General features: G+C 39.2%; 1 protein-coding gene across 5 annotated transcripts in view; it reads left to right on the top strand.

The window, feature by feature from the left end:
• cadm2a (cell adhesion molecule 2a) overlaps positions 1–12,853 on the top strand; it is a 211,446-nt gene that overhangs the window by 137,162 nt on the left and 61,431 nt on the right. For 3 of the 5 annotated variants that reach the window (XM_085289108.1, XM_085289105.1, XM_085289107.1), the window contains exon 2: positions 3,879–3,905. The exons of the other annotated variants lie outside the window; for them this stretch is intronic. In XM_085289108.1, coding sequence (XP_085145234.1) covers positions 3,879–3,905 — 27 coding nt within the window. The remainder of the gene's footprint in view (positions 1–3,878; positions 3,906–12,853) is intronic. 5 annotated transcript variants of the gene reach the window in all.

The raw sequence follows: 12,853 nt of genomic DNA, 5'->3' as shown, positions 1-12,853 counted from the left end.
AGCTAACTGCACGGATACCACTGGTATGCTAGCTAAGCTTTGTGGTGAAAAATACTTTAACGGGTGTCTGTTTAGCAATTCTTTATTAAAGGCTTGTTTTGTGTTGGGGCAAACAACGTGTGTGTATATATATAAGTAATAGTAATTGCATTATTTAATGGTTTTCTAATTAGATTGTGTTCATTATGCTCGTAGTCATGTAGAACTGTTAATCCCCAGTCCAGTTAGTGTTGGGTCTGGTGAAATCTATAATGCAAGTTTTCAGGCATAACTTGAGCTTAAAGACTGCCGAATAATGCAGTTTGTTTTTCAGTCATGATCCAATCTTGATTAGGTAATCATGAATATAATATTGTAATATTTATAGTTAAGCCCCATCCGCATCCATAAAAGGGACTTTAGACATACACACATAAATACTAGTTACTGATGTGGTAAAATTGTTGTCTTTCCCATTCATTTTCCCTCTCCATTTCATTTCCAGGTCAGTACACACTGTGCTTTACTCCCATTTATAGTGGCTTCAAAGTTGAGGTTAATTAAACATGGTAACTCCCTGTTTCTCACCACTAACAATTATTTTGTCACCAAATTTTTATTGACATTCCATTAGCATCACTGTTTGTGCCCTCTCGAATATCCATTTCTGCTGCAGCCTCGGTTTGGTCCATCGACTAAAAGTGCTGGTAAAGAAATATTCATAAATAAAGTGGTGTGTTGATGTGCTGAAGTGAACTCTCTTCTGAACATGAAACAATGGAAAAAGAAGCGCTTTTGTGTGGACAGTATACACAAACAGCCAAACTTAATCCAATTCAGGTGTTACATCCTTATCTCTCTCTAGTGGATTCTCTCCAATCAGTATGAAGTATTGAGAGCGTGTAATAGGTGGCCATTGTGTAATCAACTGGGGATACTATGCTCACTCCATGGTAAAATGGGGGAATGAGAGAACGGGATGAAAAGCGTTTTATGCAATTTCAGCTTGACTTACAGAACTGTTGTGTCGGTTGCCTGGTAACTGTAAACCTGAGACGCAAGTGTGGAGATGCTAGTGAACAAGTCTCCCTCCATTTCTTTTTTTTCTCTTTTCTTAGCAGCTTGTCCTTTATGTCTCCCTATCAGCCATATACGCTGTATATTCCTCCTTTGTTATGAGTGAAAAGTTGTAAAAACCCACGTTTTTTTTCATCTTTTGTCTGCTTTTTTTCCCCACAGATTTTGACTTAGAAAGATCACAGAGGCAAAGTTGTGACAGGGAACTCATACTTTGACAGCAGGCATGAAAAGCAGGGATATAGAGAGGTCAGACACGGCTAAAGGAATATTTCACAAAGCCTTCAGTCTCATGTAGAAAGCAGCCCTGGTAGACATGTAACATCCACTGCCCTTTTGTCTGTTGGGCCCTCTCCCTCTTGACCGGTGACACAACAACAAGGTGTAAAAATTTCAAGTGTCTGTGTGTGTCTGTGTACATTTGCCTGATGAATATGACATATATGTTTCTTTTGTAGCACTTTTTCTTGCATTTTCTTTTGTCTTTCATATTCTCACTTCCCCACGCTACCTTGCATCTTGGCAAGTTGTGAAATAGTACTAACAAAGCGTAATCATCTCTGTCAGCCACTGAAAATTGGCTATCAGGATTTAATGGCCCTCAAATATAAACAAAACAAAATCCATGTGAGAGTCAAGCGAGTGTACGGACTGTTTAGCAGCTGGTTTGTATCTCCGGGCCCGAATTCAAGGATTACTTTTTGCTCCCTTTCTGATAGTGAATTTAAAATTCTGTATGAAATTTCCATATTTGTCATTGACAGAGAGCGCGGTTTATTAATCTGTAATCGAAAAGAAACCACAATAATTTTCATAACCTGCAGACTCGGCACCTGCAGTGAGATTCTCTTTGTTCTCCCTCTCCCTCATTCTTTTTCAGGCCCTGTCTCTTAGAGCTGTACACGTTTTCAGGCTCACTGGAGGCATTCCAATAGATCCATCAATTTGGCAAAGCAGTGTGTGTGAAGCATAAGAGTCATTCCCTCAGGATACACACGCAAATACACAGACACACACACGCACACTAATAGACAATCTATGTTGTTTATTTGCCTCTCCTCTGTGTTTTTACCCGCAGGATGTCTCAGAGGTGATGCTCATGTGTTGGTTAGGTCCTCTATGTTGTTATTCCCTTTGTTTTTCATACATGGCTTTGCTGGCCTGTACTGAATAAGCTGCTAATTGAATACTCCCATAGTGTGCCATACACTGGTTTGGACACCATCCCTGTATGTCCTTTACTTCGCTGATTACAGCGCTGTCAGTCACAGGATTAGGGATGGGTATTGATAAGATTTTCACGATTACGATTCCATTTTCGATTCTGTTTAACGATTCGATTCTTTATCGATTCTTTTTAAAAAAGGAGAACACTAAGGTCGATTAGCTTAGAACTTTGTTTTATATCTTCTCTTTGAACAAGATAGAAATTTAGGAGTAACATGGCCTTACAAACCCAACAGTGACATCTTAAGAGATCCACAGCCTACGGCTCTTCAATGGGGTGTCACAGGGTCCCCAGGAAAAAAATAAATAAAAGAAATATTCTTCTGTAGCAATAACAAAGTATAACATAAATTTTTCTGTAGCAATTACACAAGAATATCCAGTAATGTCCCTGCCTACAATTAAACACATTCACATACCGAATGTCGGGGCATCTGCTGTGGCAAATGGGTGCAAGCCTTTGACCACAAACTTAGTCACTGCTCGGTGACATCCGTCTATCCTGGCCTGAAAGGAGACGCTACCGGTAGACTGCAGCGACAACTGCCAGCATCTGAGCCAGACTGTCTGTCTCTCTCATCATGGTCACCTAAATGCACAGTAATGGCAGGTTTTGTAATAAGGCAGATCGCGCTAACATAATATGCACTGTTAGTTGATTATTTACCTGCCGTATTAAGGGGAGAGGACGTGCAAACGTTATCACTGCTGCTGGGTTGAGATTCACGAGTCCGGAGTGGAATTAAAAACACGACATTCATTTAAGGTCATCGCGTGTTTTGTGAGCAAATGCGTTTGCATATTCGTAGTGTTTCCTCCCTTAAATGAAATATCTACTTTGCAAGTATTGCAAGTTGCCCTGTTGTCATCCGTTCTCGTAAAGTATAACCAAACTTTTGAGCGTTTGAGCTGCTTAGGCGCCGTGTATCCTGCCAGGTAAATGACGCTCTGCAACGTGGTGACGTCATTCGGACTGGAATCGATAAGGGAATCGTTTGCAAAAATGGCAAACAATTCCAAGGAATTGAAACAGTGGAAACCGGTTCTCAACAAGAACCGGTTTTCGATACCCATCCCTACACAGGATGATGTGATGGTTCACCGGTGTCGGAATGTGTCACTGCATCCAAACATATAAATCATTACTATGAAACAAAATCTTTATTTTCTACCCAAAGTCAAATGACGCACGGCAGCACAAATCCACAACATGACACGTACAGTATTGCGCAAACCCATATACTGTAGGTCTGGCAGTTAAAAAACCAAAAGCACTCTTGCACGATCCACATGATGTGTCTCGACTAATTAAAAGGTGTCACACTCTAAGGTCTCAATTTGCTGATGAGCTAAATCAGGACATTCTCTTTCAGGGTTGACTGATCTGTGCGGGTGGGGGTTCAGCACTTGTGACTGACATCCGAGATAAAGACAATGCTGTTTCTGCACATATGCGACAGATGCAGACACGCTGTTCTTCCTACAGTTATCTAATCAGTTGTTCTGTCTTCTTTCTTTGTTCTTTTTCCTCTGTATTCTGACATCTGCCTCTCTTGCTGTCCGTCCAACCCCACTTGCCTACTTGGGGACTTCAGTGATGGCTTCAAAAGGCAAAGTTCGAGGTGAGTGGTGGCTGCTGCTGCTGCTTTTCCCGCTGTGCCTCAAACTCAACCTGACAAACCAATATCAGAAAAGAGACTTAACCTTTTATTTTAAAAAATTAATGGACGGATATTTTAATCTATTTGCTTCTATTCTTTTGTGTGCGTGTGTGTCTGTGCTGTTGTTCCCTGACTATTTTGAGAATAGTCATATTTGTGTATTTGGATGAAATGTGTTTTTTGTTTTTTTCATTTCGGATTTCTATTACAGGGTTTTGCCATAGTGGGATTTATCACTATCCCAACACTGAAAAATAATGAGGAAAAACTAATTTGTTTGAGAATAAAATTAGACAGTTTGTTTCAACATAGATTTTTAGATTTGTAAATTAGTACTAGGGAAAAGGAAATCATTTAGGTATGTATATAGTGCAAAGACAACCCAAGGTCATGCAATTATTAATCAGCTATTTAACTGTGTGATAATGTCCTTTGCCATTGCTTTTATTGGAAAGGTGGCAGTACATTAAAGAGATCCAAATCTTCTCCATCATCTTCTGTGTCTCCGCTATGGCAGCGAGAACGGATTATAGATCAAAAAGTGAGTCAGAGAGGAGAAGCAAAGTGTTTATTTGAGAGCAGATAACCTGATTTCATTCTGCGTGCCTCAGCAAATATGCTTCTCAAAGACTAAGAATTTATTCAACCGTGGTTATAATCCCTTTCTGTTTAGTTACCATCTTTGGCTAATGATTACACACACACACACAACAGTCACTTCCTAAGCAGAGATGTGATCATAATTCAGATGAAAGGATTGGTATCAGCTAAGGTTGGCATACCTAATAAAAACACTCAAACTGTATCAAAGCATATTTGGCAGAAATGAAGCTCCTTTTTTTAAAAAAATTTTTATAGATGTTTCGCAGTGATTATGCAATAAATACATTTCTTCAAGAATCATAATCTGAGCCAAACTTTTAAATTAAAGTGGCAGAACTCGAAAGTGTTTGGCTTTTATATAACTCAGGTTATTATGATGAGATCGCTTTGGAGCTCAGTCCCAAATTCATCGTGCAGCATGACTGTGACAACAATAGGGCAGTCAGAACCAGAAAGAACAATCCTCGACAACAAGAAGAACATGGCTCCCGCAGCAGATGGCATGAGCCCTGATCGCAAATTCATGGAGTCAGTATGGAATAAAATGAATAAACAGAGGCAATCAAGACAGAGGAAATATGGCAAGTTGCTCATTATTTTAAATAAAATAGCAAAACAGCTCAGTTGAACAGCTTTTATCTTAATCGAGAAGCCTCCTGTAGAAAAGTAACATTTTATAGAATTATTTCTGTGCTCAGAGCTCGTACGGACCTTCTGCACAGGTCCTTCCAGTGTTTGTTTCCTTATGGCGCATCTTAACATGCAATGCTAAAAAGCTGTATATTACTAACCCAGTCAGAATGTAATTTCAAGTGAAGGAAGCAACACTTGTTGTTCTCAGAGTTTGCCTGCTGCCGAATGGTAGATTTGGTATAATCCTCATGTTAAAACCCTGTCAGCGCCTTACGTCCTCCTTCCCTGCTATCCTCAGCTGCAGTGATAGTAGTCACAGGATCAACATCACATTCCCCCTCAACACTTCGCTACAGTTTTTTCTCATTTTCCCGCTGCGTCTGAATCCATAATGAATTTAGACCACCTCTTTCCTGATCAGCATCCAGCTGCGTGTGTTTAACTGTATCATCTCTGTCTCACTCACTCTTGATTCAATCCTCTCTTTAAAGGCTACCCTAACCTGACTATCATCCTTTTCCATCTTACCGCAGCAGTATAGGAAATCCATTGCACTCTTTAATAGGGGGAACAGAAGATGTGTAGATCAGAGTCGAGCACATGTCTCCGGCCTGCCTCTCTTACCCTTATAATGAGGCTACTGGTAGGAAAACATAACAAGCCAGATAAGATTCATGCTGATCAGTGGGTGGATAAAGGCTTAGCTCACCTCGGTTCATCGGTATGTGTGCAACTGAAGGACTGAGTGGATGGTTAAGGGTGCCTTTATTCTTTTGTAAATGTGTATATATAGCATCGCCAATTACTGCATACAGCATGAAAGATTAATTCAAAGATGTTTTTTTTTTCTGTTCTTCTACTTTTTTCTTTTTTTTAAGTTGTGGAAGTTTACATCGCAGTTATATTTCACAGTCAGCATTGCAAATGAGCTAAAAAACAGCACAAAAATAAATATATGGCACTTGTATGTGCACAAGTGACACAATTTCTAACTAAATTTAATTAGTGTTTTTTTAAACTTTACAAAATCATTATTTAGAGTGAGTCTTGTACATGCTTCACTTGCACCGTAACCATACACAACACAACACATAAATCGATTGGCCAAAATATTTACAAAGGGCTGCTGATAAAATACTCAAGTAGTCACTGATAAAATACTGTCTATATATTATGTAGATGGCATGTGGGTCTCCTCACTAATTCCTAGTAGCGCTGCAGTGGTGGTGTTTCTACAGAGTCACATGTGAGAAAACATCTGAGAATAATTCAGTGTGATCAAATGAACCTTTATTTTCTGCTCAAATGTTAAAGCTATTAGCTGCATATTGTAAATACACAATCATAACATCTTTTAATAAGTTTCACTCAATTTTCCTAATTTTCCTTCCCAGCATCCCAAAGCAGCAATTTTGGCCTAGTGGCCAAACCGCATTACTATAACATCTGTATTCATCAAGTGATGCACACTGGCCCAAAAGCATTTATTCAGTCAATGGAAAAAGAGTCAATGCGAAACTCAGTGTTAGAAACTCTGCAAAAGGCCTCTTCTCATTGTAGAAAAGGCTCACTCTAAGACATAAAAGATGCGCTGTTAACATCTGGTACTACATAGCAAGGTCTCTCTCAGAAGCTGTGTCGAAGCTGTTTTTTGACTGATTTTTTTATCTTATATCTATTTAAAGATAATCTTGCCCCGAGCTTTTGGAAGCACAAAACTGTGAAGTTTAGTAAGTTTGCTGCAAGCCACAGGTTGACACCCGTTTTCTGCTTTTCCATACATTTCTGTACACGACTACTGCAACTCAAAGAATACAAAGTCACAAGCAGCTCTTGTTTGCAGCCTACTCATGATGTACAATGAGTTGTTCACTTAGATGAAGAAAATTGTAACTTGAAAAATATGCATAGCATCAGGAAAGTTGTGATAAGGATTTTTGCAAGCATAAATTATAGCACACATGGGAAATTTAGTGTGGATCCAGGCTTGCAGATCGTCTCAATCAACCCCTGAAAGTCCAAAAAGGAAAACCTGTAAAAGCTGGAACCTCAGCACGGTGCATGCTTATGCCACTGGAGGCACACGCACATTTTTAAAATATATATCAGAAAGCTGTTTTCCTATAGACTTCTACAGGACCGGAAGTCTTTTTGCAGCCACAACTATAACCTTCTGATGGACTGAAACTTTTTAGGCACTTCCATATACTCTGATATTATTAAAATGTAATATAGCTACACATGTGAAACTGTTTCATTTATGTCACCTGCCTAAATTCATGGATTTCAGCATATTTCTTCTCTTTGTATGTCCCGTTTCTGTTTGTGTGCAACCCCCTGCTTGTTGTCCACCCCTCCTATAGTGATACGTCCATTTTACTGCATTAAAACAAGTCGAAAATTATTACAGTGACACCCTGAACTCTGATATTGCCCTACAACAATAAAACAGAGTTGACTTAATTTAAGTTATTTTGGGGGATTTTAAAATTCAATAAAAATAAATGCTAATTGTTATCAGCAAACTCATTCTTGTTCAACATAACACAAGGCAAGTTTTAAAGGGATATAGTATACCAGGAAATTTAATATAACAAAGTTGCTAAAACAGACAAAAAAAAACCCAAAAAAACAAGCAAAAGACAATAAAAAAAAAACATATATAACATACATAAAACCTCAAAGAACAAAGAAAACTTTTGAATCTGATCTGTAGCAGGATTGATAAAGGAGGAAGTGCACTTGTTAAATTTTGTATTTACATTTATTTAAAGTATCTATCTAGCTTGCTTTCCTAATCTTTTGAGACAGACGGCTCTCAAAGTTTAGGAGCATTAACGACGAAAACTGCATCCCCAGACGAAAAAACATTGGATGTCTGTGAAAAATATTGGCTGTCTTCCAGTTTGGCAGTAGAGGATCCAAGAGTACAAGGGCTAGATTTACTAACAGTCTGCGCCAGCGCAAAACCCTCTTTTGGCATTAAAAGAGCAACGACTGGGATTTACTGAAGAGGCACAGTGTCAGTTTTGCAACTGACAGGTGTGGATCGAGGTATTTTTGCAGCTGGAATTATTGCCTATATATTTCTAAGAGTTTCCCTCTCAGGCCTCAAACTGTTTTGGTTCTACAGAAAAAGTGTGAATGTGTAACTACAGCAGTGCATGGTGTGCTGCCTGACAAGGTTGGCAAGTGGTAGCATGTATAATGAGGAAAGTAATGGACCAAGACACCTGCCCTGTGCAACACCACAGGAAATGAGGGCAGTCTCTGTGGTATTATGTGCTCTACTAAATGAAGATGTGATAGTGGCCTGTCTCTACTCAGTATTCTAGTATCTGAGTTCTAACTCTTCTTCAAAAGAGGCTGTACTACAAGTGTTTTGACAGTGGATTTAAAAACTCAAATAAAAAATTCAGTTAGTGCATTTCACAATAATAATAACTGGATTAAGTTATGAGATTTAAGGTTTTCAAATAGTGTGAAACAGACGGGAAAGTTTGATCAAATTTGGAGGTTTTATGCAAGGTAAGACTGTATGGAAACCTTACGTCCATGGGGATGCACTCTTCTCCACGTGTCAAAAATGTTAACTTCCCATCTATCCTTCCTCTCCTCAACCACCACGACATAATCTGAACTGTTGATTTGTAAGACCGGTAATCGTCAATTGGAGTGATTTCAGTGAAAATGAAAAACATGTAACTTTTACTGCAGCTAGTATCAGCCCTGTCATTGTGACTGACTCATAGCTGTGGCAAAAGTGCTTTGTGGCAAAGTAAGTCTGACACCAACCAAATGATGAGAGCTGTTTCTTTTTTTCTTTCTTTTTTTTTAAATTAGTACTTTCTGCCCACTGAATCTTGCAGGTCCCCCTGGGGTGACAAGCATTTCCCCAGATCCTTCTTAAATGAACAGAATCTGTCAACACATCACTACACATTAGAAAATCACACTGTGTCATGTTGATTTGGGGAATTTGGGGATTTTTGGTGGCAGCAGTGATTAGTTTGATTTCCCTCATGAATGCCACCCTAGCCTGTGATTATCCTGCTCTCACCCTGTATGAAAGCATAAGAGATGAAATCCTTCCTGTGATAAAAAAGAAGATGAAGTCAAGTACACTCTTCCTCCACATCATTTTGCAAGAAAACACAATAAATTAGATTTCCCTGCCCTTATGCTTTTATGATATTTAATTTGAATGACCTACTAAGCCAGTAAACGTGTGGATGCCTGCTAATATTGCTTGGCCTTATATTCAAGAAGAAATCTAGCCAAAGCTTTGCCTTCATGGCCTTATAAAGTGAATAATTCAATAGATGAAGCTGTGATCTTGCTATTTTGAAAAACACTAAAGTGAAGATAAAATTCGGTGGATATTGCACCTATTACTATTACATCTAAAGCACACAGCAGTATGTATAGCACAAAGAGGGTACACAAAGATATGTATTTAATAGTACCTGCTTATATTTTATGTATAAATCAGGACTGCATAATTTTTGAATGTTTCCAAAGTTTCTACTTGACAATTCAGAGAATTTAGCTGTGCAAGAACTGGCTCTTTCATGGCTAGAAGGAAACATTTAAGATATTGTTCCTTTGTTTCTGCTCTCGCCTCAGTTGTTTCCTTTTTTCTCCTTTCTTTTTTGCATGTCAAAATATGTGCTTATATCCTTTCCTAATTGTCTTTTGCTCTCAGCTTCATCTTCTTCTTCTTCTTGCTTGTTTGCTTTTGCTAGCTGGAAGAAAGCACTGTATGAAGTATTTATGAAGGCCTGGTTTACCTCCGTCATAAAACTGTGAGATGTCTGACCTTGGCTCAGAAAGGATAGTGAGATCCCTGGCCATTCTGGACTGAGCAAGCTTGAACTCAGGCAGCTAACATGCTGAGAATGGGCAGAGGTTTATATCTCTGCCCTTTAAATTGATGTGGCTGAATCAAGGGCAGAAAATACTGGGCAAATGGTAGAAGTGTCTGGAAACATGTCTGGTCACCAATTTGAATTTGGGTTGTGGGCTTTTATAAATTTTGATGTGTAGGTTTGGCTCCTGAAAAGTGGCATCGCAGAAAAGTTCGGCTGTGGCAGGTCTTTGTCATCAAAAACAGCAACAAAAAAGTCAAGAGGAGATACGTGAGCTGGCATGTTTGTTTCTCGTAGTGCTTTGTAAACTCGAGGAACACCACTTCTTCTTCTGTGTTTGCCCTTATATCATATTAAATGTTATTATTGTCCTTACATGAACAGCATGTGTTAACATTATCCACTCAGTGGAAACGGAAAAAACATACACAAACAAACCTGGACTCTCTCTGTAACGCTGCTCTTAAACAACACCTAACAGCACCATGGAGAAGTAGGTGATATTTTGTTGCTCTGACTCCAAGGGCCAAGTTGGATGTCAAGTTTGCAACGGCAGCACCAACAGCTGCCCAGTCTAATTACTGTATGTAAATGACAACAGCACTGCCGTAGCCAGCCTCTCTGGTGCCGAATAATTAATTTCATATCTCCAGATCAAAAATGACTGTCCTGAGGTAATTGTATGCTCGTGCTGAATACAAAGGTAGCTCCACCCTCTGCAGGGGTTGCATTCAATTTGCTCACAGCAAGAAACTTATCATTGTCAAAAGAGCAAGCTCAGATTAGAAATACTCACACGCGGGCATGCTCGTTTGCAAGCGCAATTTACATACGCCTCATTTGCCAAGAGAAAAAGAACAAAGCTGAAAAGTGAATGTTTATTCAGTTATAAGAATGAAAACAGAGAGAACCACTATAACCCAATTTATGACCATTTGCATAACAATATCGTTCATATATGGACAGGTGACTGATTAAAGTAAACACCTGAACTGTAGACCCCTACAGAGAGGGGATCAGGTGGCTCTGTTATGCTGTGAGGGGCATAATGATGGCACTGTGTGGGATCACTTGCCCTCTTAGAGGGAACTATGGCAGTTCGAAGTGATTACCTTGGCGCTGTAGTGAAACATTTCAATCCAGATGGGAATGATCTCTTAAGGATGAAAATGATATGATCTGTAGGTCACAAGGGATCACCTATAAGAAACATCGAACTGAGATGTCCGACAGCACTCTCCACTGCCATCATCACCTAAATAAAAGCCAAATCCACACAGGAAGCGACAAGCAGCAACAGGCTGCCCAGGAGCCACAAAAAGTCAGTGACATACAGCGACTTCAGGTGACGGCAGGAGATATAACTTGTGGTGACACAAGGCGGGCAGGTCCTGAGCTTCTCAACCAGCAATTAAAAATAAAAATGAAGAAAACCACTGATTAGTAACTATGTAACTTAGGCAACCAGACCCTACAATATCTGCTAGTAACTGACAATCAGCTACAAAGTGATGGGCAATGAGTGTGGGTGCTTCTTAAGGGAATATCTTTGGAGAACCTGATAAAACAACACCTTACTAGTGGTCTTACTTATTTTAATAAAGATTACTAAACTTAGATATAGAATAATAGAATGTATGATATGTCAACTGTATAAATATTTATTGTCAGGTATTAGTTAACTGAAGTTTGGATTATACATTAGAAAAAGAAAGGTTAGCCCCAAAACACAACTGAAAGAGGAAGAGGTGTAAAGATGATAACAACAATTAGAACTGTGTGAAGTCTTCACCAACTATACAAGGTTTTAATAGATAAATGCACACAGGGAGAAAAATGGAAGGCAGATTTTAAATATTTCCACTTATGAGCGTTTTGGCAGCAGTGAAAGTGCTTTAAATCTAACTGTGCCTCCCTTTTCAAGCAATACCAGTCTAAATGCATTCAATTGTGTTTTTATTGCCGGAGATTTCACTTTGTCTTCTCTTTTCAAGATATTCAAAAGATAAATTACATATGGTGCTTTAGACTCCACTCATACTCTTGTTCTTAAAAGCTGCTATATACTTTTTGTCGCAGTGGTAATTACCCTTTTTTTCCCACAGGAACATGCCATTTCATTTTATAGTGAACGCTAAAGGCTGGCTTTTTATGCCGGGCGTAATAGTGTTATGAAATGTTGATAAATCACATTGGAGATGCAACATTGATTTAGGATGGATGTTGATAGAAGGCGTGAAAAAGTTCACCGCAAAAGAGAAAAGAGACAACCCCGTGTACGCAGCGTGTTCTTGAGAAAAGCGTGTGTGAAAATTGTCGCAGTTGGAGGGAGAGTCCCAGAGTGAGGGCAGTGAGTGATGATGCTCTTCTCTGACATGTTAACTTCTGTTCCAGGAAGTTACTAACCACATTTTGTGCTTCATGTGATCAGCCCTAGCCTTTCCTTCCTGGAGATGACAGCGTATTCGTATTTTTATGTTTATTTTTTTCCAGTTGCGTGTTTAATATTTTTTCTGATGCTTTAAACAAGTGAAGAGGTTGGAGAGTTTTTATTCTCAAGGACGCTGTGACAGGATACATCCCTGGCTGATGAATTCACACCAGCTCTTGAGATGATAAAACTGTTGACCTTGTACCTTCTCTCCAATCACCAGGCCACTCTGCTGCCTGACACTTTGAGAATCACTCTGAAAACCTTGTGTACCCAGCTGCGTAGCCACCTGTGTAACCTTATAGACACTAACTGGTCATGGCAAAGCTGTCATGTCCTATGTAATCTTTTGCCTCTCATTCGTTATCTTCTTA

This window comes from Mchenga conophoros, linkage group LG10 (genome assembly GCF_057382185.1).
Source record: "Mchenga conophoros isolate Kocher_MC1m ecotype Shallow Benthic linkage group LG10, M_conophoros_male_GT1.1, whole genome shotgun sequence".
NCBI lineage: Eukaryota > Metazoa > Chordata > Actinopteri > Cichliformes > Cichlidae > Mchenga > Mchenga conophoros.
Note: the sequence above shows the minus strand (reverse complement) of the source record. Positions and strands in the feature narration are given on the sequence as shown.